Here is a 24,372-nt window from a genome sequence, read left to right as displayed (position 1 = left end):
TCTATGACGTCATAATTGCATATGTAGAACGCTACATCTGATCAGAATGAAAATTTGTGAGGGTCATCGAGGGATAAAATGGTCCACAAAATATTTTTCATGACATCATCGGTCACGTGATTTGGCAGCCATATTGTTTTTTTCTTTAAACCTTCAAAAATCCTTTTCTCTGAAATGGCTGAACAGATCAAGGTGAAACTTTACACGTATGATTGACTATCCATGAGGAATAAAAGGGTCACACACATGACGTCATAGGTTACATAGTTTGGCAGCCATTTTGGATTTACCCTGAAACCTATAAAAATACACCACTCAAAAGAAGTCATGGCAAGGGTCTGCAATCTCTGATTGCTCTTTTTCTTGTTGTAATTGTGAACATTCTGTATAAAAAGATACACAACATAAACATATTATCACAGGTGATCTCAGAATAATGAAAGATAGAAAATTATGTGCATTACTGACAAAAAGACCGAATTATAGAGAAAATAAAAGGATTAACTGCAATAAAGCAACGGAACTTACATTTATAGGACCGATGGAATGGATAAAAGAACAAATTGATAAACACAAAATACGCAACAAAGCTGGACAGTTTATAAGCTGATGCAACAAAGCCAGACAGTTTATAAGCAGAAGATGCCTACTGGCCTAATAAGTTAGGCCCACGAAAAACCAAGATGGTGGCCATATCATTTCATCTGGGTTCAATAGAGGGGGAAAAGAACGACAGCGGTGGGTGGAGTCAAGCGATAGCTGTGGGTGTGCTGCCGCAGCTGTCTGGCCGATGGGTGCACCGATCCCCACAACAACCGCAACAACAATTGTTGCACTGTGAAGTTCATGCCGACCTGCGACAATCGTTTTCATATATCCATAGTAATAAAAGTGTGTGTGTGTGTGTGTGTGTGTGTCTTCCATAACTCCAAAACCATAAAACCTAGCATCCTGAAACGTTGCATGCATTCTAAGAAAACCCCAAGGAAGTGTATGAGTGAAAATTGTATGTTTGGGTGAATTAAAACACTCCTTTTCAAGAAAATTAATGGCCTTATTTAATTATATTCTCATCAGTCGATCATCGGCCACCTCGCTCTCTGGGGTCTTAAGGCATTTCCTGGGTAACCTCATGGGGTCTGAAGCCACCATGTTGTTTGGCCTACTCAACAATGCCTTGACTTGGAACAGACCACAATTATTTCTTAATGATAGTTTTTTTTTTCACTTTCCTCACTCATATTATCGAATGCTTGTTAATCACACCTATGAACTGCTGTATACATCGCTTTTGTAAGTCCTATAATTTTCAAATTTGGAGCCTGGAGCAACTTCCTGCATGATATGATACGATTTTCCACGATCTACTCTCACGGACAAATTAAAGTATATCATCAAAATATTATTTCGATTTTGAAGATTGGATATCGTCTGGACTAAATAAATGTTGAAATCTGTTGTGAAATCTGAAATTTAAATAAATAATGAGTCTTATAACGAAGCCGATATACAATATACCTATTTAATTTAAGGAAGCAAGGCTCTGTTCCCTCCTTCTTCATACATACACAAGAAAATGTGATTTTTCCAAAGCAATAAACAACTTTTTCTACTGTTTGGAGAATGACGCTTGTGACGCATCACCCCGTGTGAGTGGTTCGTGCTCCGTCATCCTGAGTGAGTGGTTCGTGCTCCGTCACCCTGAGTGAGTGGTTCGGCTCCGTCACCCTGCGTGAGTGGTTCGGCTCCGTCACCCTGCGTGAGTGGTTCGTCTCCGTCACCCTGCGTGAGTGGTTTGTGCTCCGTCATCCTAAGCGAGTCATTCGTGCTGCGTCATCCTGCGTGAGTGGTTCGTGCTCCGTCAGCCTGCGTGAGTGGTTCGTGCTCCGTCATCCTGAGCGAGTGGTTCGTGCTCCGTCATCCTGAGCGAGTGGTTCGTGCTCCGTCACCCTGCGTGAGTGGTTCGTGCTCCGTCATCCTGAGCGAGTGGTTCGTGCTCCGTCACCCTGAGCGAGTAGTTCGTGCTCCATCACCCTGAGCGAGTGGTTCGTGCTCCGTCACCCTGAGCAAGTAGTTCGTGCTCCGTCACCCTGAGCGAGTAGTTCGTGCTCCGTCACCCTGAGCAAGTGGTTCGTGTTCCATCATTCTGAGCGAGTTGTGAATTAACACTCGATTTGAGCCATTTTCCGTAATAATGCGTTTTCTAAATTACTGAGCTAAGATTTTTTTTCCACCCATCACACACAGCTGTTTATAAAGATTAATGTTTGTGAACAAATCCCTGAAACGTCTATATAAATGCAACGTTGTTTTTCGGTGACTACTACTCAAGGTTTTTGGGTTGTGTACATCAATTACTGTAATTGGTAATCACACTGATGCCATTGAACCGATGGTGTGGTTGTGTGTGTGTGTGTGTTTCATAAAGCATAACATATTATCTCTGCTAACTCCCCTACCCCAACCCGTCTGTCTGTCTGTCTGTCTGTCTGTCTCTCTCTTTCCCATCCTTGCTATACTCCTCCCAATACAGTGCAGCACCCTCATCCCACACCTCTCTCACTCTCCCCTCCCCTTCCTGGACATACCCAGATGGTGGTTATGTCTGGACAGTGTTTGTCTCCGGACGCATCGAGGCGGAGTTCGTCTCCGGATGCGTCCCGGCACTCCTCTGTCTCTGGACACGTCCGGATGCTTTTCTGTCTCCAGACACATCCGGGTGGTCTTCTATCTACGCGTCCAGGCGCTCTTCTGTCTCCAGATGCATCTGGGCGCTCTTCTGTCTCCGGACGCATCTGGGCGGTGTTTGTCTCTGGACTGTTTATCTCTGGACATATCTGAGCAGTGTTTGTCTCTGGGTGTTATTTATAGCATCACCAGTAGAAAATTTATTTCAGACATTATTTTGTTTCCATCTTCACTATTATTCTATGCAGAAGCATTTTTGACACAGTATGAATAATTGACGCTCCACCACACATCTGCCATCCCTTTCTCTCTCTGTCTCTGTCTCTGTCTCTCACCTCTCTCACTATCTATCTATCTCTCTCTCTCTCTCTCTCTCTCTCTCTCTCTCTCTCTCTCTCTCTCTCTCTCTCTCTCTCTCTCTCTCTCTCTCTCTCTCTCTCTCTCTCTCTCTCTCTCTCTCTCACACACACACCCCTCTCTATCTCTCTCTCTCACCCCTCTCTATCTCTCTCTCACCCCTCTCTATCCCCCTCTCCCCCACCCCTCTCAGTGTTCCCATCAGCGAAGCGATGGGTGGGATTTGCGAGCTACATAATATTTATAACTCCGCCATCTTACTACTATTAACACCTTCAATTTTATATGCACTTTACCATCACTGTTACCAACAAAGTGTATCACCTTCAATTATTTATTTATTTTGGTATTTATATTTTATTATCTCCATTACATAATATTTATTACCTTCACCACCGAAAGTGGACGGAGTTTATGTTTTCAACCATGTTTGTCTGCCTGTTTGTTTGTCTGTGAGCAGGATATTGCAAAATGTTATGGATGGGTTTGAATGAAACTTTATGATTCGCTTGGGTGTGTGACACGGACGAATTGATAAGATTTTGGTGAAGATCTGGATCCGGATATGAATTTTTTAGTTTTTTTTTCTAAAGTGATTATTCACAATTGAGTGATAGGGCTAAAACTATATCCATCCATCAATCCATTGGGACCATACTCTGTGTAGAGCGTTGGTGCTGCCTCAGCAGTCTCCTTGAGAGTGAGAGAAGTGTGGGAGGATGGTGCTGCACTGTATTGGGAGGGGGTAGAGCAAGAATGGGAGAGGGAGAGAGAGCGAGAGCGAGAGCGAGAGCGAGAGAGTGTGTTATGCTTGATGAAGAACACACACACACACACACACACACACACACACACACACACACACACACACACACACACACACACACACACACACACACACACACACACACACACACACACACACTTAACTGATATCAGCAACAACCCAAAAATAATGAGTAGCTTTCACTGCAAAACATTGCACTTATAGAGACATTTCAGGGATATGTTTACAAACATTAATCTTTATAAACAGCTGTGTGTGATGGGTGGAAAAAAAAATTGGCTTGGGGAAATTAGAAAACACTTTCATACGGCAAACGGCTCGGAAATCAGGTGTTATTTCCAAAGCTCTTCCTCAGAGCGATGGAGCACGAACCACGCACTCACGGTGACAGAACATGAAACACTTGCTCAGGGCGACAGAGCACGAAATACTCGCTCAGAGTGACTGAGCGCTAAACACTTACTCAAGGTGACGGAGCATGAAACACTTGCTCAGAGTGACAGAACACTAAACACTTGCTCAAGGTGACGGAGCATGAAACACTTGCTCAGAGTGACGGAGCATGAAACACTAGCTCAGGGCGACAGAGCATGAAACACTCGCTCAGAGTGACAGAACACTAAATACTCGCTCAAGATGACGGCGTACTAAACACTTACTGAAGGTGAAAGAGCACGAAACACTCACTCAAGGTGACGGAGCACGAAACACTCGCTCAAGGTGATGGTGCACGAAACACTCACTCAAGGTGACGGGGCACAAAACACTTGCTCAGGGCGACGGAACACTCGCTCAAGGTGGCAGAGCACGAAACACTTGCTCAGGGCGACGGTGCACGAAACACTCGCTCAGGGCGACGGTGCACGAAACACTCGCTCAGGGTGGCAGAGCACAAAACACTCGCTCAAGGTGACGGAGCATGAAACACTTGCTCAGGGCGACAGAGCACGAAATACTCGCTCAGAGCGACTGAGCGCCAAACACTTACTCAAGGTGACGGAGCATGAAACACTTGATCAGAGTGACAGAACACTAAACACTTGCTCAAGGTGACGGAGCATGAAACACTTGCTCAGAGTGACAGAACACTAAACACTTGCTCAAGGTGACGGAGCATGAAACACTAGCTCAGGGCGACAGAGCATGAAACACTCGCTCAGAGTGACAGAACACTAAATACTCGCTCAAGGTGACGGCATACTAAACACTTACTGAAGGTGAAAGAGCACGAAACATTCGCTCAAGGTGACGGAGCACGAAACACTCGCTCAAGGTGACGGAGCACGAAACACTCGCTCAAGGTGCCGGAGCATGAAACACTCGCTCAAGGTGACGGAACACTCGCTCAAGGTGGCAGAGCACAAAACACTCGCTCAAGGTGACGGAGCACGAAACACTCGCTCAGAGCAACGGTGCACGAAACACTTGCTCAGGGTGACGGTGCATGAAACACTCGCTCAGGGCGACGGTGCACGAAACACATGCTCAGGGCGACGGAACACTCGCTCAAGGTGACGGAGCATGAAACACTCGCTCAGAGTGGCAGAACACTAAATACTCGCTCAAGGTGACGGAGTACTAAACAGTTACTGAAGGTGAAGGAGCACGAAACACTCGCTCAGGGTGGCAGAGCACGAAACACTCGCTCAAGGTGACGGAGCACGAAACACTCGCTCAAGGTGACGGTGCACGAAACACTCGCTCAGGGTGGCAGAGCACGAAACACTCGCTCAAGGTGACAGTGCACGAAACACTCGCTCAGAGTGACGGTGCACGAAACACTTGCTCTGAATGAAGTGGCGGGAAAAAGCCTCCACATTGAGTGAGCGATTCGCTCAGAAGGACATAGCGTGGTACTGCTCTCGACTATAAGGTGTTCGGCAAGTGGCATAAGCACTCATGCAAACACTCCAATTAAATGGTTGATCAGGAATGGTTCCTGTCGGGTTCTCACCCCCCCCCCCCCTTTGAGTGTTCTTGTCAGTGAAGCGATGGGTGTATTTGCTAGTTCCATAATATTTATTGCCTCTGCCACCTTACCTGTATAACACCTTGAATTATTTATTTATATGCACCTTACCATCACTGCAACCAACATATCACCTTCATGTTTTTTATTTATTATTATTTATATTTTACTTTCTTCATTACATAATATTACCTCCATCACCGAAAGTGGACGGAATTTATGTTTTCAACCATGTCTGTCTGTCTGTTTGTTTGACTGTGAGCAGGATATCTCAAAAAGTTATGGATGGATTGCAATGAAACTTCATGGTGAGCTTGGGTGTGTGACACGGACGAATTGATTAGATTTTGGTGATGATCCAGATCCACATTTGAATTATTTTTTTATTTCTTAAGTTATTATTCACAATTGAGTGATAGGGCCAAAAACCATATGTAGCACGATATTTCAAAAAGCTGGGGACGGATTATGATAACACTTGGTGTATGAGTTGGTTAGGTGACAAGACCACTCCGATTACATTTTGGTTGAAGTCCAGATGCATATCCAGCCCATCAGTGGGCGACAAACCATAAACTGTTCAGCTTGGCGGAGGTATGCACTCAATGGAGTGTCGTAGTTTGTTTTGGTTTTTAAATGTAAAATCTACAAGTCCTATTTTAAGGTGTGGTTCGGAACTGTCCTCGATGAATGAAAAGCAGAGTTAAGCAATTGGTTCTCTTTGTCTGTCTGTCTGCAGAGGACAGTCTGTGATCGAAGAACTTCGTCATTGTGGAATATGAATCAGAACATGAATCGAAACACGAACCTGCAGTTTTAGAGTAACTTGGCTCTAAATTTGGCAAATTGTATGGAATATCGTCCTGAGAACACATGCGCACAGAGTAGTAAGGTAATAGGTTTAGTCTGTCTGCCGGAAAACAAAATTGAATATCATTCCAAACAGGAAAATTCCTGTTTTTTATGGACGTCATAAAGAACACAAACTACAGGCACGAATAACTAATTTAACTTGTTAAATAAGGTTGTATAAAAGACCATCACTTCCGAAATTTTTTTCCCCCCCTCCAGCCTTTCAAGGTTAAAAACCTTTATTTTATTTAAATTGAATTATATACTTGAACACTGCAGTAGAACACAAATAGCCTTCTTGGCACTTTCAAAAATCATACGTTTAGCAGTGCTGTACTTGAAAACATATTTACGCCATCTCATGCCCTGAGGGCAGAGTAATTGTGAGATTCAGCATTCAGGCAAATGTGGTGGTGGTGGTGGCGGTTCCGAGTGTCGTTTGATTTATGTTTTTTTTTTTTTAATCCATGGTATTCTCACCGTTTTTCGTCCGTATTTATCTGCAATTATTCCCCAAAACGATGCACCCACAGCTTCTCCAACAAACATAATCTGAGGAAATAAAACACAGACATATCCAGGCTCAACAGAAAGCACAGTTCCAGAAAGGTGTCACAATTGTGTGTAATGAAGTAAACCCTTGATCCCCAGCTCAGTAGCCAGAGCAGTCTCTTTTAGACATATTCCATGCATGTGATAGTCTCCCATCTGGCCATGGTCACAAATCTGTCTGCTATTAGCATGGAGAGTCATCTCCTGAATTGGCAGGCAGATGTTTTTTGCACTTGCATGCATACACTAGTACCTGGCCCCCAATGGCATACTTTCTCCCTTGGAGACTTGTGTCCAAGTTAGTGTCCTGGGGGTAATACTGTATTAAGTGGATATTAATAATTTCCCCATCATTTTGGAAAATCCCTTTTTCCACTTTTTATATGATTCCAGCCTGTCCTAAATAGCAGGCAGCAGTTGTATTTGTTTCTGAAGACATTAAAATGATTCAAAACTGTACTTGAGACATAACATTTAATGCTGCGATGTTGAATACACCAATTCCTTTTCACAAAACGTTTGTCTGGGTAATTCTCCTGCTCCTCTCTGTGCCTTCACTGCTCTCAATGTACAAGCGCATAATACAGCTGCCCAAATTGGGCTGTTGCTTTCGCTTCTCATTTTACACTACTTGTGGTAGTTAGAATCAAGGCCTGAGAGAAAAATACTATCCTTTCCAATTGTAATCAAAACAGAGCCTGCTCAGAAATTACAGACAATACAAGTCTTTCAAAATGACAATCTGCCACAGAATGCTCAGTGTGATAGAACCCCTTAGCAACAATGTATATTCGAGAATGTTAAGGTGAAGTGTGTGTGTGCAAGATGATGATTCTTCCATGGAATGGCTCACAAGGCTTCTAATTGAAGCAGAAAATTATTGGAAAAGTATCTGTGAGAATGAGGTGTGTCTCTGCACAAGGAAGGAATTGGAGAACTTTCTTAACTCCCCCAAAAATCTTCAGTCCATACTGAAAACTCCCGATGACGTGGACCGGAACAAGGCCCAGACTGTGGATGGTACGTCCTACCACAACCCTCGACCATCGCTGCCAGTGAGAGGACTTTCAACCTTGCAGGGTTACCTCTTGTGAACATGGCAGGCTTGTTGATTTATTTAATGGATATCTGCAATTCGAAATATGATGCTGTCATTGCCAACGCTCAGGCAGACTTCCTCGAGGGAAACACCATATCTGCTTTAGGGGCTTCTTAACACTGACAGGAAGGTCATATCTGGGGCTTGTTAGCATTGCCAAACGTGTGGGTATTGCATTTTGATCCGTTTGTCTGTTTATTTGTTTTGATTGTTTGTCGCACAGAACGCGAGTACAGTTTTTCTCTGCAACCTCAAGTCGGATTGACACAAAATTTTCGGCAATGGAGCGACTACTCATGTATCATGTTTTAATGATAATTATGATGTCATAGGTCATGTGGTGTGGCAGCCATGTTGGAAAAAAGGAAAAAACTTTGGGCCGCTGTATCTCCGAAACCGCATTATGGATATAATTGAAACATGGCACATGGCAAGAACTCCCCATGGGAAAAAAAAGAATGATGAAATAATGAAAAAATAGAATGAAAAATAATGGTACATGGCAAGTACATGGGAATAAGTATGATTTTTGTATGATGTCATAGGTGCCTTCGTTATGATGTCATAATTATATAAGTATAATGCTACATCCGAACAGTATGAAAATTTTTGGGGGTCATTTTGGGAAAATTAGTCAACAGAAAAAAATGATGACGTCATCGGTCATGTTAATCCCACTCATGGTACACTGAAGCTTGTGGTGAGGCAGTTGTCCAGAAACAACTTGCCTTCACTTCATGGAAGGTAAATCCATCTGAAAGCAATCAGTTCTTCCTTCCACATTTCAATTCCTTCCACAAAGCTCGGAACAAGTGTGTGTCTACGCTCAGAAGAGACAGAAAACAACATCTTTCTAATCTCAAGTCTCAGTTCCTCAATACTGTCCACAGACTTGTTGCAGCAACTCTGAAGTTTCAGCTGAAATCAAGGAGAATGGTACCATCCCAGCCTGGACTGGATGTTGGCAAGCTCAAGGATGAGAGGGTAGCTGAGGAGTTTGCGAACGGGCTGAATGGAGATTTGGACGGTCTGGGTGCTTTGGGGGATCCTGAAGAGTTGTGGAGTGTCTTCAAGGCCACCGTCCTTGATGTTGCCAGTTGATGTCTTGAACGCACCATCAGGCGAAGAAGAATTTTGTCTCTCAAAGGACACTGGATACCATTGACCAAAGTCGCAGGGACAGGGTGAATGGCAGAGGTGAGATGTTCAGCGAGCTAAGGCGTAATAAGGGTGCAATAAGGGTGGAAAAGGAGGCCTATTTGCGAGGAATCTGTGAGGGGGTAGATGATCACTTGTGGTCAAGTGATTCTCATCTTGCTAACAGGGGAATTCACACATTGTGTTTCTCCAAGCCCATGCCTCAGTGTACTGCAGTGAGAGCAGAGGGTGGTTGGCTCTTGACAGAGGAGTCTGAAGTGAAGGCCCACTGGGCTGGTTGCTTTGAGCGGCTGTATCAGGCTGATCCACCAGCTGTTGAGATGGATGTCAGTTGTGTTACAATCCCTGTTGCTGACCCTCCAATAAAGTGTGGTCCACCTTTGTTTGTAGAAACACACACTGTGGTGATCCAGTTGAAATGGGGTAAAGCTCCAGGGATCTGTGGCATCCATGCTGAACTTCTCAAGGCTGGTGGAAATGCTGCACTCATGTCGTTGCATGCAGTTTTGTGCTCTGCCTGGAACACAGGCATCATCCCAACATTACTGGAAGAGGGGCCTTGTTGTCCCTCTCTGGAAAGGGAAGGGTGATCGCCAAGACTGCATCAACTACCGAGGGGTGATGCTGCTCTTGGTGCTGGGTAAGGTCTTTGCTTGGATAATTCTTGATAGAGTTCACCACCATCTGCTTGAGCACCAGTATCTAGAGCAGTCAGGCTTTTCAGCAAAGAGGTCAATGATTGGCTGTGTCCTTGTTCTTCGGGTCCTTGCTGAATGCAAACGAGAATTACGGCAGGGGCTGCTTGCAGGCTATGTTGATCTCTACAAAGCGTTTGATTCAGTGAATTGGGATGCCCTCTGGAGGATTCTTGGTCTCTGTGGGGTGCCACCAAAACAAAAAAAAAAATGTTTGAACTATACTCTAGTAATGAGAGTGCTGTGAGATGTGGTGATACCATCTCTGACTTATTTCCAGTGGTGACTGGAGTTTGTCAGGGGTGTGTACAGGCCCCCACACTATTCAGCACTTGTATGGACTGGATTCTGGGGAGGATGTCGGAGAGATCAAGCTGCGGTGCTTCGTTTGGGAATGGTAAGATCCCTGACCTTGATTGCGCAGATGATGCAGTCATCTTTGTGGACACTCTCGATATCCTTTTGGAGGCCCTGGATGTGCTGAAGGAGGAGTTGGAGCTGCTGGAATTTTGGGTTTCCTCGGTCAAAACTAAGATCCAGGCTTTCAATGACATCTCGGATGCTGCTCTCCTGCCTGTACCTGTTTATGGCGAGGATCTTGAGGTCAAGGAGAGATTCACTTATCTTAGCAGTGGTATTAATGTCTCTGCTGGCTGTGAGCCAGAGGTCAACAGACGTCTGAGTCGGGCCTGGGGAGTCATGGATTCACTGAATCATGGGGTGTGGTGCTGTCGGTACCTGTGTGGGAGGACGATGGTCCGAATCTTCAGGTCCTTGGTGCTTCCAGTTTTGCTCTATGGATGTGAGACTTGGACTCTGACCAGAGATCTGAGATGGAGACTTAATTCCTTTGATATCAGGTCTCTTTGTAGAATCCTTGGCCATCGCTGGTCGGACTTTGTGTCCAACGACTGGTGGCTGAGAGAGACTCAAATGAGGTTTGTTACCTGCATAGTCTGTGAGCGACAGCTGCGGTTGTATGGACATGTGGCTCCTTTGCTGACGCTGATGCTGCTCACCAGATTCTCTCAGCAAGGGAGCCTCAAAAGTGGAGGAGGCCAATGGGCCGACCACGAGGCACGTGGTCGCAGCAGTTTGATCAGCATCTCAAGGAGATGGGGATGGGCCATGCATCTGCCTGGGGGATGGCCAGACGGAGGCCTCTGGAGTACCGATGGAAAGTGGATGCAGCGACGCGCTGCTCTGGCACATGCTCCAATATCTGACCTGACTAAATTATTAATTTGCCTTGCCCATATTCTCGTTGTAAACTTTTGTTGAAAATTTGATGACAAAAAGTTCGAATTAGGAAAAAAAAGAAGTTCCGACACACACACACACACACACACACACACACACACACACACACACACACACACACACACACACACACACACACACACACACACACACACACACACACACACACACACACACACACACACACACACACCTGCTGCATGGGGGCAGGCTAAAAATGCTTGAAGAGTCTATTGCTCAAAGGGATCTGAGTGTTCGAAGGGGTGTAAAGTTCTAAAGGATCTGTAGGGGTTTAAAGGGTCTGCCCTTGCAACTCCCAAACAAACCCCAGGAGTACCTCTGGCTGAAACTTCCCCTCCGATCCCACCTCATGTTTGTCTCTGTGTTGTACCGTCCCTCCCAACAGTGACGACTCCATCTAAATCTCTCTCAGAAGACATCGACCAACTTTTATCCACTCATCCCAACCCTATCTTCCTCATATATGGTGATTTCAATTGTCACCATGAGCATTGGCTGGGCGGCGGTACCTATCTAATGAACCATGACACTTCAGCAAAGGAATTCTGTGACTCCACAGGACTCGATCTGTAAACGTTCCCAGCCACATTGCTTCCAATGGCAAATCTTCCATTCTGGATTGGGTGATGACCAACTTCCTCGCCAATGTATCTTGCTTGTCCTCTGCCCAATTGGCTTATCTTATAATGTGCTTATGAAGGTCAACATCCTTGTGGCCATTCTCAGAGAACAGCCTCAGTTTTGGAGAGTCTGGCAGTTCACCCAGGCAAACTGGCAGGGACTGCAAGTAGGCATCTCTCATCAGGACTGGTCTCCTATATCTACTGCCCCTGATATTAATTCAGCCTGGGAATTCTTCCACAGAAAACTGCTCTCCCTTATACACAGATTCATGTGATCTCGTCTTCAGTTATCTTACCCATCCGTCCTTGGTATTCTGAATCCTGTGATGAGGCAGTTGCCTTAAGACAACTTGCATTCTCCTCCCGGAAGGCAAATCCAACCGAAGGCAACCTCAGATCATTCCATGTCAAGTGTGTGTCGACTCTTAGGATAGCCAGACAACAACATCTATCCAACCTCAAGAATGAACTTTCAAACATTTGGCCCTCTGCTAAAACCTGGTGGTGCCTTTCTCTGAGAAAAATGTTGACACAAACACACACGGCTCTTTTATCGTATAGACCAGCAAATACAACCCGTAGCTTCACTGACGGGAATATGAAGGGGGAGGAGTAAGAAAGACGAGGAGGTAGAGAGGAGGGAGGATAGGGTGAGGGGAGGGAGAGAGGAGGGAGGATAGGGTGAGGGGAGGGAGAGAGGAGGGAGGATGGGTGCGGGGAGGGAAAGGAGGTGAGAGGGGCGAGGTGGAGCAAGGAGAGAGGGAGATTGAGGTGGGGTAGGGGAGTGAGGAAGGAAGGTGGGGCAAGAAGGGGAGCAAGGAGGGTTGCGGAAAGAAAAGGCAATGTGAGGAGAGCGCAAGATCAGGCAGTGTGAGGGGAGGGTCCATCCAGACAAAACCATCAGGACACGACCACCATCCAGACACATAAGGAGATAACTCCTGTCGGACATAACCACCGTCCAGATACATCAAGGGAAAGAGTTATTCAACTCTTTCGTTGTGCATAGGTACACTCCTATCTCTCAAGTACTTTTCCAAGTGTTTTCGGATTCCTTCAGAAGCTTTCTGAGCCATTTTAGGTAAAAATCCTCATCTCGCACACACAAAATGTGGAAACATGCCCCAATCAACATTACTGCATGGGGTGATGTGCATTACTGCACAGAGCATTCTGGGGCGTATTACATCGTTTTGAAAGTACAGTATTAAAAGAAAACATCTTGATCATCGGCTGCACTTACTTTTCATTTCCATTCTGTTTTATACATTACTTCCAAGGAATTGTGGGATGCATTGTGGGTAAGTTATGGAAAATGCGAACGGTATAGCCAAGAGTACACCACATTCTGCTTATTGAAGTTTTCTCATTGTTTAATCTGCACAACTTTGAAGATCAGCAGACAGTAATACATTCAAAGAACAGTGTGATTACTAAAATTTCAGATCTTGTATCCCAGAGGAAGGAGCTCATGGTTTTATATTGAGCAGTGATAATCAAATGTTAGAGAGTGATCACCTTATGCAAGATATTAAATGGTCACACACAAAGGCAGTTGTTATGTATTAATAATATGGGAAGGAAAATAGCCTTGGGGAAGGGATAATTGAATTAGATCAGTCTGATATTTCACGGTGTGTTCAAATTATCTGTCCTGCTATTTACCCCAATGAGCATTAGTGTTTACAGAGGCTGACAGGATGGCCTCCAGGTACGCACACTCACCTCTAAGCTGTCTGGCCTGGGTTTGATTCCCGATAAACTGTCATCCCAATGTTTTCCAGGCAGGATTATTCTCAAATGTGTGTGCTGTCCTTCAGATTGACGTTAAACGGGAATCCCGTCTGCTAGCATTTGTTGGTGGATGGTAAAGATCCCACAGTGTCCTCCATGAAGAGTCGACAAGCTATAAGCGACAAGAGACAAGCCAGCACCATGGCCAAAATTCCATATTCCTGCCTGAACTCGTCGAACGTTGGGCCTGGCCAGCCGGTTCGTGAAGACGTGGGCCAAGCATCCCCTGGCCTACCCCACAAGAAAGTTGGGTAATGGTGGCCGTTGAAGAAGAAGAAGAATAAGAAGAAGCATTGGTGTTTGGATGACACCTCATCATCCTTTAATCTCCCTGTGTTGCTTCACTCTTAAATGTGCTATATTTTCCTAAATCCCCCATTTGAAGCATCACTCCATGTGGATTGGTCATTGAACGGACTTATTATGCCTGTCATGCTGTATGGGACATCATGCCGCCAATGGTGCATCTTGGCCAATTGGATTCAAACTTCAAGATTTGTCTGGAAATCCATTGATCAAAGGGTCCTGTGGAATGCAATTACGGTTTTCGTTATGTCGCTTGGCCAAGTTTGCACCGATTGGTTGTTTCATGCATGTTGGGGCCAAGCATACGAGATGTATTGGTGCGTGGAACAGAACGGTTGCTTACAGAGTGGGGAAAAATAAGCAATTGGCTCAGCACAACTGAGAGAGCAAGGAGGGCTCGCTGTGAAGATCATCGCCTCCACATCGCAGCAGGAGACAGCAGATAGGCACTATGATGCAGACAGGAAATGTATCCCATTATGTGCTACAATGGTGGAGTCTCGTGGAGTGTGAGAAACATCACCACAAATGAGAGTTTAAGCGCGGGAGCTGTCGTGGGCACTTTGCGACCACTGCTACTTGTGCCAAGCTGTGGGGAGTTCAGATGTTCAGTGCATCTTTCTTCTTAACATTTCCTCTCTCCGCTGTCTCTCTATCCTACCGTATGTGCGTCTGTGTTTCAGGATTAGTTTTAGGCAGGTGAGTCTGTTTGTGTTTAGAAATAGCATGTGTCTACCTTCTGTCTCGTTCCCTCATTTCCTATTATTAACCCCCCCCCCAATTCTAATTGAGTAAATCATTAAACTTAACTGTGTTTTATTAATGACTAGACGACCCGTGAACCCGTTGGGTTCCCGTTGTGACAGCGGTTGATGAAAAAAACCATTTCAAGAAAAAAAAGATAGCTCCAGCGAACTATACTGCTGAGGTTGTTTGCATTGATCAAATAATCCCAAAGAGTAGTTGACTTGAATGAATCAGGAATTGATTTATTAATATTTTTTTTCGTTGCCCGATTTGAATGAAACTTGATATTGCTCGTCAATGTGAAAAAAAAACAGAGAAAAGAAAGTCAAATAAATTATTGTGCGTAATCTTCTAAACACAATTTTATTTATTAATGAACACGGAAGTATTAGATCAAAATGGCGATGTTTATTTTTTGCTTCACAATAAATCGTTCTTTGTCGATACTAAATGTTTGAGATTTTAAAATAAATCGTTTCAAGAAAAAAAAAAAAGATAGCTCCAGTGAACTATGCTGCCGAGGTTGTTTGCATTGATCAAATAATCCCGAAGAGTACTTGACTGAATCGGGAATTGATTTTTAATAATTTTTTCGTTTCCAGATTTTAACGAAACTTGATACTGCACACTGCAGGAGAATGGTGAGTAAGGTGGGCCAAAATTTTTTGCGCTATCGTCTACCGTTTTGGCTGTATTTCGGGAACATACACACATACATATATACAAGATGAGAGTTTCAGTAATATATAGATGTTTGTTTGCTTTTCGTTCTCCAGTTGATCCTCCGGTGTATTCAAATTAAATAAGCGCACACGTTGAATGAGTGTACCACACGCAGCCAAATTATTAACAATCATTTGAATGCTGGTTTGTTTTCATTTCAGTGTCTCAATGGAATCTCATTTAAGGCTCTCCCAACTTCTCAATTGTCCCATGGAGTTTATCTCTGGTGGGATTGTGAGAGCAAAGACTTTTCGTTCCAATGTAATATCGTTTGTCAATCCCTTGACTTGAATTGACTGTCTCACTGTATTTTTTTTTAAACCTGTTCGACCAAACATTGAGGACTTTTCATACTTTTCACAGTCTATATCATAACAAATGGGTACAATAGTGCCGAAGTGCCAAACAATCAAGTTTTTTGACAATAGGAAAAAAAAACACACCTACCGCGTTGATAATTGCAACATTCCATGCAGTCAGATTCCAATCACATTGGATTTGTGGACCCAAGATGGTGATGGTTAATGCTGCAATACCTATGGACCACTGCAGTCACAAAAAAAAAAGAATGAAAACACCCTTTTGAATTAGATGACTTTACCATATTATTTAATTCGGTTCAGCATTTGGTTTACGAAGTTGAAAGTGCCATGGTGCTTTGATGTGGTATCACAAAGAAAAAAAACCGTGAATTTTCACTTTGACTTTGGTTTACCCACCCAGATGAGGCCACAGATAATGACCAGGATCCAGTGGAACCTCCCAAAAGCCAAGGCCTTGACAACATCATCCACTGTTAAGCACTCTTGCAATGCTGAGGTCAATCATAAAAACAGATTATTTCAACATGTATGGAAATGCAAGAAAACTTCAAAGCAATATCAAATTTTTCAAGTTGTCATATTGCTTAATATTCGTGTTTATAAAATAGTGAACCCATTTTGGCACTTTGAAATCAGCATTTTCTTCCAATTCATTTGCAATTGGTCATTGACTGACACCAACACAAATTTATATGATGACCCTAGGCATCAAAAAGATACATGTATCAAACAAACAGTTTCAAACGGAGCACCTCACCACCATTAGAGAGAGCATTTAAATTGCATCAGATGAGGCAATGGATGCGAATTGTTGCTCCATCTTTCTTGACGACTTTATGACAGAAGATGCCATTTGCGTTTTTGCCTTCACCACCCTTACCCCGTTTAGAATCCCGTGCGGGCACGGGCAACTTGCTAGTTGATATAAAGATCAAGGTATGCTTCTAACAGTGTAAGTTATGTGAGAAATTTTGCATTAGAACTTTTCAAGCTAAAACTGGAGGCAAAAATCCTCTCAAGTATAAACAATCATATTCAAGGAATGTGTTCCATTCCCATAAAACTTTTCCTCAATCTTGGCTAATCTCCTACTTGTGTCTTTGCCATAATTGTTCTCATCTCCTACTTGTGTAACTTTTCCTCAAAAAATCTCCTACTTCTGTAAGGTAGATGAAGAAACTATCCTTGATATTATCTCAAAGTGAAAGACCTTCACGAAAAGTTTCCATTCGTCAACCACAAGAACAATTATGGCAAAGAAAAACTGAACTTCCGAGTAATGTCAAGTTACCCGGTCACCTCAGAGTGCAATAAAATGTAATGTAACAAGAGGGAGTTTAATAGATATCGCAGTAAGGTAAATATTAACCTGTTCCAAGCTTTGTTGCTTCTGGTGCACCAATCACGGAGATCTCCACCCTGTCCTCCAAGTGACCCGATGATGAAGAGGAATCGCATCGAAACCTCAACGAACTGATGTCAACAGATAGTTGAAGGTAAATGTAAATAAAAACACAACATTCACAAATGCCATTCTTTACTGGCATAGTGACACTTAACCTGGTACTTGCTGCAAGAACCTTAACAATCAGAGGGCACCTGCCACACATCCATCTGTTTCAGTGTCCATTGCCAGTTAGTAAGAACTTGAGGTTATAACAGATAGGATAAGTATCAAAATTAAATGGGAAATCCGGTTCAGTTGAGAACTGTGAAAAAGAAACAAAAAATTACGCACGTACATAATGCAGTATCAGCTGCTACATCAATGAGCCCATACATAGGCTTTAGAAGCCTTTTTTGGGGGGGGGGGAGAAGGGGGGAAGCAAATAGACACAGATACACACACATACAACAAACACACCAACACCCACACACACATCAAAACTAATAAATGTCAATGTGTGCGTGCATGCGTGCGTGCGCGCACACATCAGTGTGTCTCCTCCATAACCCCAAAACAATGAAACCTATCAGCCTGAAACCTTGCATGCTCATATTTCCGAAATCTTCACATTATGTGTTCCATGTATTTATGCAGGTGATAGCGGATTCAAAAAAATCGAATATAGAGAGAATTTTCAAAGAGGGAATCGATGACGTCACAATCAGCAGCGTTCGGCGGCAAACCGACGGCCGGGTCCCAGACGACGTGCTTTACTTAACTAAGTCCATGAGTTCAGGACGTTTGTTCAACTTAGCATTTATGACTTTTATCCTGCCATGTTGTTAATCTGTTGATGGAGGTAATGTATAAATGATGAATATGTCAAATCTTTCGTGTTACTCATCCGGCACTATGTTTCAAGGCCAACAATCTGAAGCGACCGGTCTCAAATGCTACCATGGCCACCCAGACACGCCACCAATATGAACTGAGCTGTTGAATGCGGCACAAAACATCCAAAGAAACTACCGTAACCGAGTATTGTGATCCGTCCTGTCCCCCATACCCGTAGTAGACGGGTATCTGCGAGTAAGTGCAATTTGGGTGTTTGGGTTAATTAAAACATAAGTAACGGCCTTATTTAATTATATCCTTTTTCAGGCATATCCTCGGCCTCCTCGCTTTCTGGGTTCTTAAGGCAGATCCTGGGTTACCCCGCTGGGGTCTGAAGCCACCATGTTTTTGGCTTGCTCAACCCATGCCTTGACTTGGATGGAACAGGCCGTAACGATTTCTTCACAAGAAAATTTATTTTTCACTTTCCCCACTCATATTATTGAATGCCAGTTCATCAGAGCTACAAATCGCTGGGTACATTGCAACGCTTATAAATGCCTGGAGACACCAGCATTCATGGCTTTATTTCAATTCTGCACATGCCACAACTTCGAGAATCTCTTAAGTTAAGCCGATTTACAAAACATAAACTCCAGAATTGAACTTAGCAGCAGTTTCAACTCCTAAAAAATTGTTCATTTGTCTAATTCGGACATTGCTTAGGCATCTCTGGGAGGTGTTTCATACAACGGATCATTGCTTGTGTTGTGAATTTTTTTTCCACCCACCCCGTTGTGATCGTTGAAGGATTCTTCCTGGCCGATTGTGGAATCCTATTTGACTTCAGGCAGAGTTTAACGTTTGTCCGATTTGGTTATAAAATCCTGCATTAAAACCACCAACACTGATAACCGATGTCCACACAAGTCCTTTCTTTGAAACAATTAATTTTTCTAATTATCCACCATACACTTCTCACCCTCATACAATGAACTTAAGAATCCCCATTTGTTGCAATATTATTTGGTTCTATTTCATTTATTTTTACTTTTAGTTAACAGTTAAACCAACCCGATTCAATTCACTTCCACATTACATCAGAGAGTTTTATGCTAACTTGGTACTTGGTCAGTCCCAAGGAGTACAAGCCACTGAGATTCTATACTTCCTCACATGCTTGCACTCAAACAATTTTACATTTCAAAGCATTTTATACATTCATGGGAGAGTGGTGGGGGCTATCAACCCAGACTGCAGACTTGTTCTTTAGGCAATAAGCCACTACGTACATTTTGAGGCAAAGGTTCGCTGTTATCAGCCCAGACCAAGAATAATACTTACATTTCTCAAACCCCATTTGTTACAATTTAGAATACATTAATATAAATTTTTCCTCCACACTTGTAAAGCCAGCCATTCTTATCAACCATTTTTTTTTTGCTTCCTTGAGTGCTTAAGCCACTTGGCAAACGCTCCACAATACTCGCACTGTCACTGAATACTTTATATCGATCGATTTGAACAAAGGTCAGGGCCACTCTCTGCAATGGCCACGTGTTTTTATTTGGGTCTTCAGGGTCTTCTGGGTCTTTTGCGTTATTGGGGTCATTTGAATCCTCCGACTCTTTTGGGTATTCAGGGTCTTTTGATTCCTTGGGGTCTTATGAGTCTTTTGGGGGTTTTCGGGTATTTTGGGTCTTCAGGTTCCTCGGGGCATTTTGAGTCCTTGGGTCTTCTGGGTCCTCGGTGTGATTTAGTTCATCAGAGTCGGTTGATTCATTGGGGTCATTGGGTCTTTTGGGTCCTCAGGGTCATTAAAGGGTGTTCAGAGTCTTCTGTGTCTTGGGGTTCTTTTTGATCTTTTCACTATTTTGGGTCTTCGAGATCTTTGGGTCCATTGAGTCTTCGGGGTCTTTTGGGTCCTCTGGGTATGTTAGGCTAAGTATTTCTGGTTACAATTGTGGGTGATGTCAGGTCAGCTGTCCAACAAATAATGGGTGAAGAGTGGACATACATACATACATTTATATGTATAATCTATCTATATCTATCTATCTCTCTTGTGTATATATTACTAAAACTCTCATCTTGTGTGTGTGTGCGTGTGTGTGTGTGTGTGTGTGTGTGTGTGTGTGTGTGTGCGTGTGTGTGTGTGTGTGTGTGTGTGTGTATGTATATATATATATATATATATATATATATATATATATATATATATATATATATATATATATGTTCCCGAAAAACAGCCAAAACGGAACAGGATAGCGCAAAAAGTTTAGGGCCACCTTACTCACCATTCTCCTGCAGTGTGCAGAATCAAGTTTCGTTCAAATCGGGAAACGAAAAAAAAATTTTCAAATCAATTCCCGATTCAGTCAAGGACTCTTCGGGAGTATTGGATCAATGCAAACAACCTCAGCGGTATAGTTCGCTCGAGCTATTTTTTGTTTATTTTCTTTTTTTGAAATGATGTTTTTTTTTTTTTAATCGACCGCTGTCGCAAAGGGAACCCAACGGGTTCACGGGTCATATAGTATATTACGAAAACTCTCATCTTGCATGTATGTATGTATGTTCCCGAAATACAGCCAAAATGGTACACGATAGTGCAAAAAAATTTGGGCAACCTTACTCACCATTCTCCTGTGGTGTGCAGTATCAAGTTTCGTTCAAATCGGGCAACGAAAAAAATTATTTAAAAATCAATTCCCGATTCAGTCAAGGACTCTTCGGGAGTATTGGATCAATGCAAACAACCTCAGCAGTATAGTTCACTGGAGCTATCATTCTTTTTTTTCTTGAAATGTTTTATTTAAAAATCTCAAACATTTAGTATTGAACAGTCTTTCTCAAGGTGGGGCATGGCAATATTTTGGTGGGGTATGAGGATTCAGAATCAATGAATCAATATATGATCACTTTCAGAGCTTTGCACTTTCAAATTTTCAAAAGTTTGAAGCTGTGACTGATGCCTCATAGCATCATAACTATTGAAGTGAGAAGCAATTTAATAACATTTGCAATAAAGTTTTAATAAAGCATTTTGAATACATATGTAGTATATACTGTAGCGTCTCCAATGATGGTGGGGCGTACGATTTTTTTGAAAATCAAAGTGGGGCGTGGGACAAAGAAGGTTGAGAAACACTGGTATAGTCAAAGAACAATTTCTTTTTAAGCATAAAATAAACATCGCCATTTTGATGTAATACTTCTGTGTTCATCTATCTACATATATATATATATATATATATATATATATATATATATATATATATATATATATATATATATATATATATATATATTGTTGCGGATCCGGGGTGGCGGGATTCTCACCCGACTCTTGGCGCCACCCTCACCACCACAGTCTCCGGGGTTTATAATGCAGGCCAGCTCGGCACAGGCCTCAGGTCATGCGTCTTCAATCGCGATACCAACGTAATCCTTGTACCCTACCAGTTGAGGAAATAGAACCCCTGTTACAGACTGGTTGTGTCAGATGCCGAGCGTTTTCTGCCAGTCTGTAACCATTTTGGTTTTATATGCCAATCGAACGGATCGTTCCTCGATGCGACACAAATTAATCCATAGCGGCAACTTCATACGAACCAATTAGATTTATTTGGGAACATCGGGGAACACAACACAAGCAAAACATTAACGACAATGTTTTTATTAACAATCTTTAACCCATTCTTAACTCAGGAACTACGGACTACAGGTTTCGAGGGGGTCCCTACCGAGATATGCCTTAAACAATGTGCAAACAAGACACACAGACAGACAGCATGCATGCAAGACAGAGTACTTGGGAATGTCTCATGGACGAGAGGACAGTGTCAAAAGCACGAATGTCGCTCGCAACAAGCGGATGTCCATGGATTCGAGCCCCCAACTCGAACGCGCCGCGTGGCAAGATGGTGGCACCGTACTCCTTCCTTTCCGCACCGCACGCGGTCTCCGCGCGCTCTGACCCCGCGCAAGGCTGACAGCACAAGACCGCCAGATCAACGATGGGCCTCAGCCGATCTCTCCCAAGGTCCAGCACACAAATCCAGGCCTGGCCTGTTCACCAGACAAGGCCCAAATCGAGGTGCCGGGCTCCGGCAAGCGGATCGGCAAACGTGTCGAGCCATTGGTGTGAGCAGGGACCGTCAGAGGCTCCGTAGTTTCCTCTCTTGCCTTCCCGCCTCGAAGCCTGGCTTCTCAACTCCGTCCTCAGTTTCTTTCTCTGTAGAATCACCTTTTCTTTCCTTTTCCACGCTCACCTCTCAAAGCCGGCTGCCGTTTCTCTCACGGCAGAATCACCTCCTCATAAGAGTCGATCAAAAACTCGACGTGCAGGCCGCCTCTCTTTCTGCCAAAAATGCACAGACTCGGCGCGCCCAGGCCCAGCGTCTCTCCCAGCAGATCCAACACTGTCCCTCCTTCGTTCGCTCGCCTCGAAACACGAGCACGCCCTGAGAGCGAGTGTTTTCACACACTCAACTATTTCTCTCCCACAGTTTCTCTTTCGTTCGCTCGCTTCGAAACACGAGCACGCCTCGCTCAGTGAAGCCGACAAACTCCTCCCCTCAGTTTCACTTCCTCTTTTTGGACACACACTCTCAGCCGACTGGGCGGGGCCTCATCCGGGATGGGGAAGGAAGAAGAGGGAGCTCTCGATCCAGCACTGTACAAACAATAAAAACATGCATCCTACACCTCCCGACACACATGCAACATCCATTTTACCGACTAACCTAGCTAAACATGCATTTAATGGGGGACCTGAGCAAATCCTATATTTAGTAGTCCAATAAGGGCCATTTCCGTAACAATATATATGTATATATATATATATATATATATATATATATATATATATATATATATATATATATATATATATATATATATATATATATATATATATATATATATATATATATATGGATTTACCCTACCCAAAACCTATAAAAATTATCTTCTCAACAATGGTTGGAAAAATTGAGGGGAAACATCACACAAGTATTTTCAAGCCATATGTGTACGATAATTGATAAATCACATGGTTTGGCAGCCATATTAGATTGAAGAAAAATATTATGTTTTCTCTGGAACCACTAAATCAATTGAGATGAAACTTCACATTTATGATGTAATCGTGATGGGGAATACATGTTTTAAATTTCAACTTGATCGGATGCATGGTCTGGCAGCCAGAATTATGAATTTTTTTTGATATGGGTTATTTTTGTTTGTTTTTGGTTTTTTAAAATAAGGCTCACTTGGCTGTGCCTCGAGGGGTTTGAGGGTGGAGGAGTAGCAGCTGAAATGCGAATCCTATCCAGGTTCCTCCTGATGACTTCATATTTGCTTTATGCTTGGTTGGGTTCCTTCCGATTACTCCAATGCAGGACTGTATCTGTTTGGTCTTGCATTTGATTCGAATTTAATAAATTTTAATCCTATTCTAAATTCAATTGAATAATGAATATTAATAAGAAAAAAAACGTCATGGGTCAGGGTCAGGTGTCCGATCAAAGCGGAAGGTCTTGGTACCTGGTCATCACTGATCGTAACGATAAGCCACAAAATGACGATCGCAAACTCAGTTCAGCTCTAAGGAGTGCTGAATACACTCACAAAATGAACTCTCCAAAATCTCGTGAGAACTGTGATTATTCTTTTCTCACCTGGAGTACAAGGTTGACAATCCCATAGGGGTAATTTAGCAATCACAATTATCTCAGGGGCCAATCTCTGTGACCATTATTGTGATCGGTATTGCAACGAGTGGGAGATTTTGAACCATCAGGAGAGTGGTGCACTCATCGCCAAGATAGTCACTTGGACCTCTGAGACTGAGTTGCACCCTGATATTGCAACAATCATGAAACCATTCACAGTGACATATGAAATGATATTAAAAAGTCAGTCATAACAAAGCATCCAGTCTTTTTGTGACATAATAAGCAACACAAAAAAGCAAGCTGCATTTGTCCTCTTATAGCCTGTTTAGACAATGCAACATTTTCATAACAAAAATTGTACCACTTTGTAGTTTAGCAGATATTTTCAAACACACTTGCAAATTTACATGCAGTAGAAACATGTCTCCCCACCCCTCGCTGGAGAGGTTACCCTGAATACTACCAACTCATGCAAAATTTGTTGGAGATCTCACCAGCCCTGTTTTTATGATT

The 24,372-nt window shown here is 43.2% G+C and overlaps 1 protein-coding gene across 13 annotated transcripts in view; it reads right to left on the bottom strand.

Annotated features, from left to right (window-relative positions):
- The window catches only part of LOC147028865 (synaptic vesicle 2-related protein-like), a 360,308-nt gene that overhangs the window by 334,977 nt on the left and 959 nt on the right, over nt 1–24,372 (bottom strand). For 8 of the 13 annotated variants that reach the window (XR_015057745.1, XR_015057743.1, XR_015057747.1 and 5 more), the window contains exons 2-5: nt 17,324–17,427; nt 16,351–16,445; nt 16,079–16,177; nt 7,134–7,205 (exon numbers count right to left, since the gene is read on the bottom strand). The exons of 2 other annotated variants lie outside the window; for them this stretch is intronic. Coding sequence is in view for 6 of the 11 variants with exons in the window: in XM_085879631.1 (XP_085735757.1) it covers nt 7,134–7,205; nt 16,079–16,177; nt 16,351–16,445; nt 17,324–17,427 (370 nt within the window). In the remaining 5 variants the exon portion in view is untranslated. Of the gene's footprint in view, nt 1–7,133; nt 7,206–16,078; nt 16,178–16,350; nt 16,446–17,323; nt 17,428–21,520; nt 21,540–24,372 lie in introns of those variants that run through there. 3 more of the 13 variants (XM_085879637.1, XM_085879638.1, XM_085879635.1) reach the window with 3 other exon arrangements.

Source organism: Eptatretus burgeri, chromosome 4 (genome assembly GCF_056783735.1).
Source record: "Eptatretus burgeri isolate ZD-2024b chromosome 4, Ebu_testis_v1, whole genome shotgun sequence".
NCBI lineage: Eukaryota > Metazoa > Chordata > Myxini > Myxiniformes > Myxinidae > Eptatretus > Eptatretus burgeri.
Note: the sequence above shows the minus strand (reverse complement) of the source record. Positions and strands in the feature narration are given on the sequence as shown.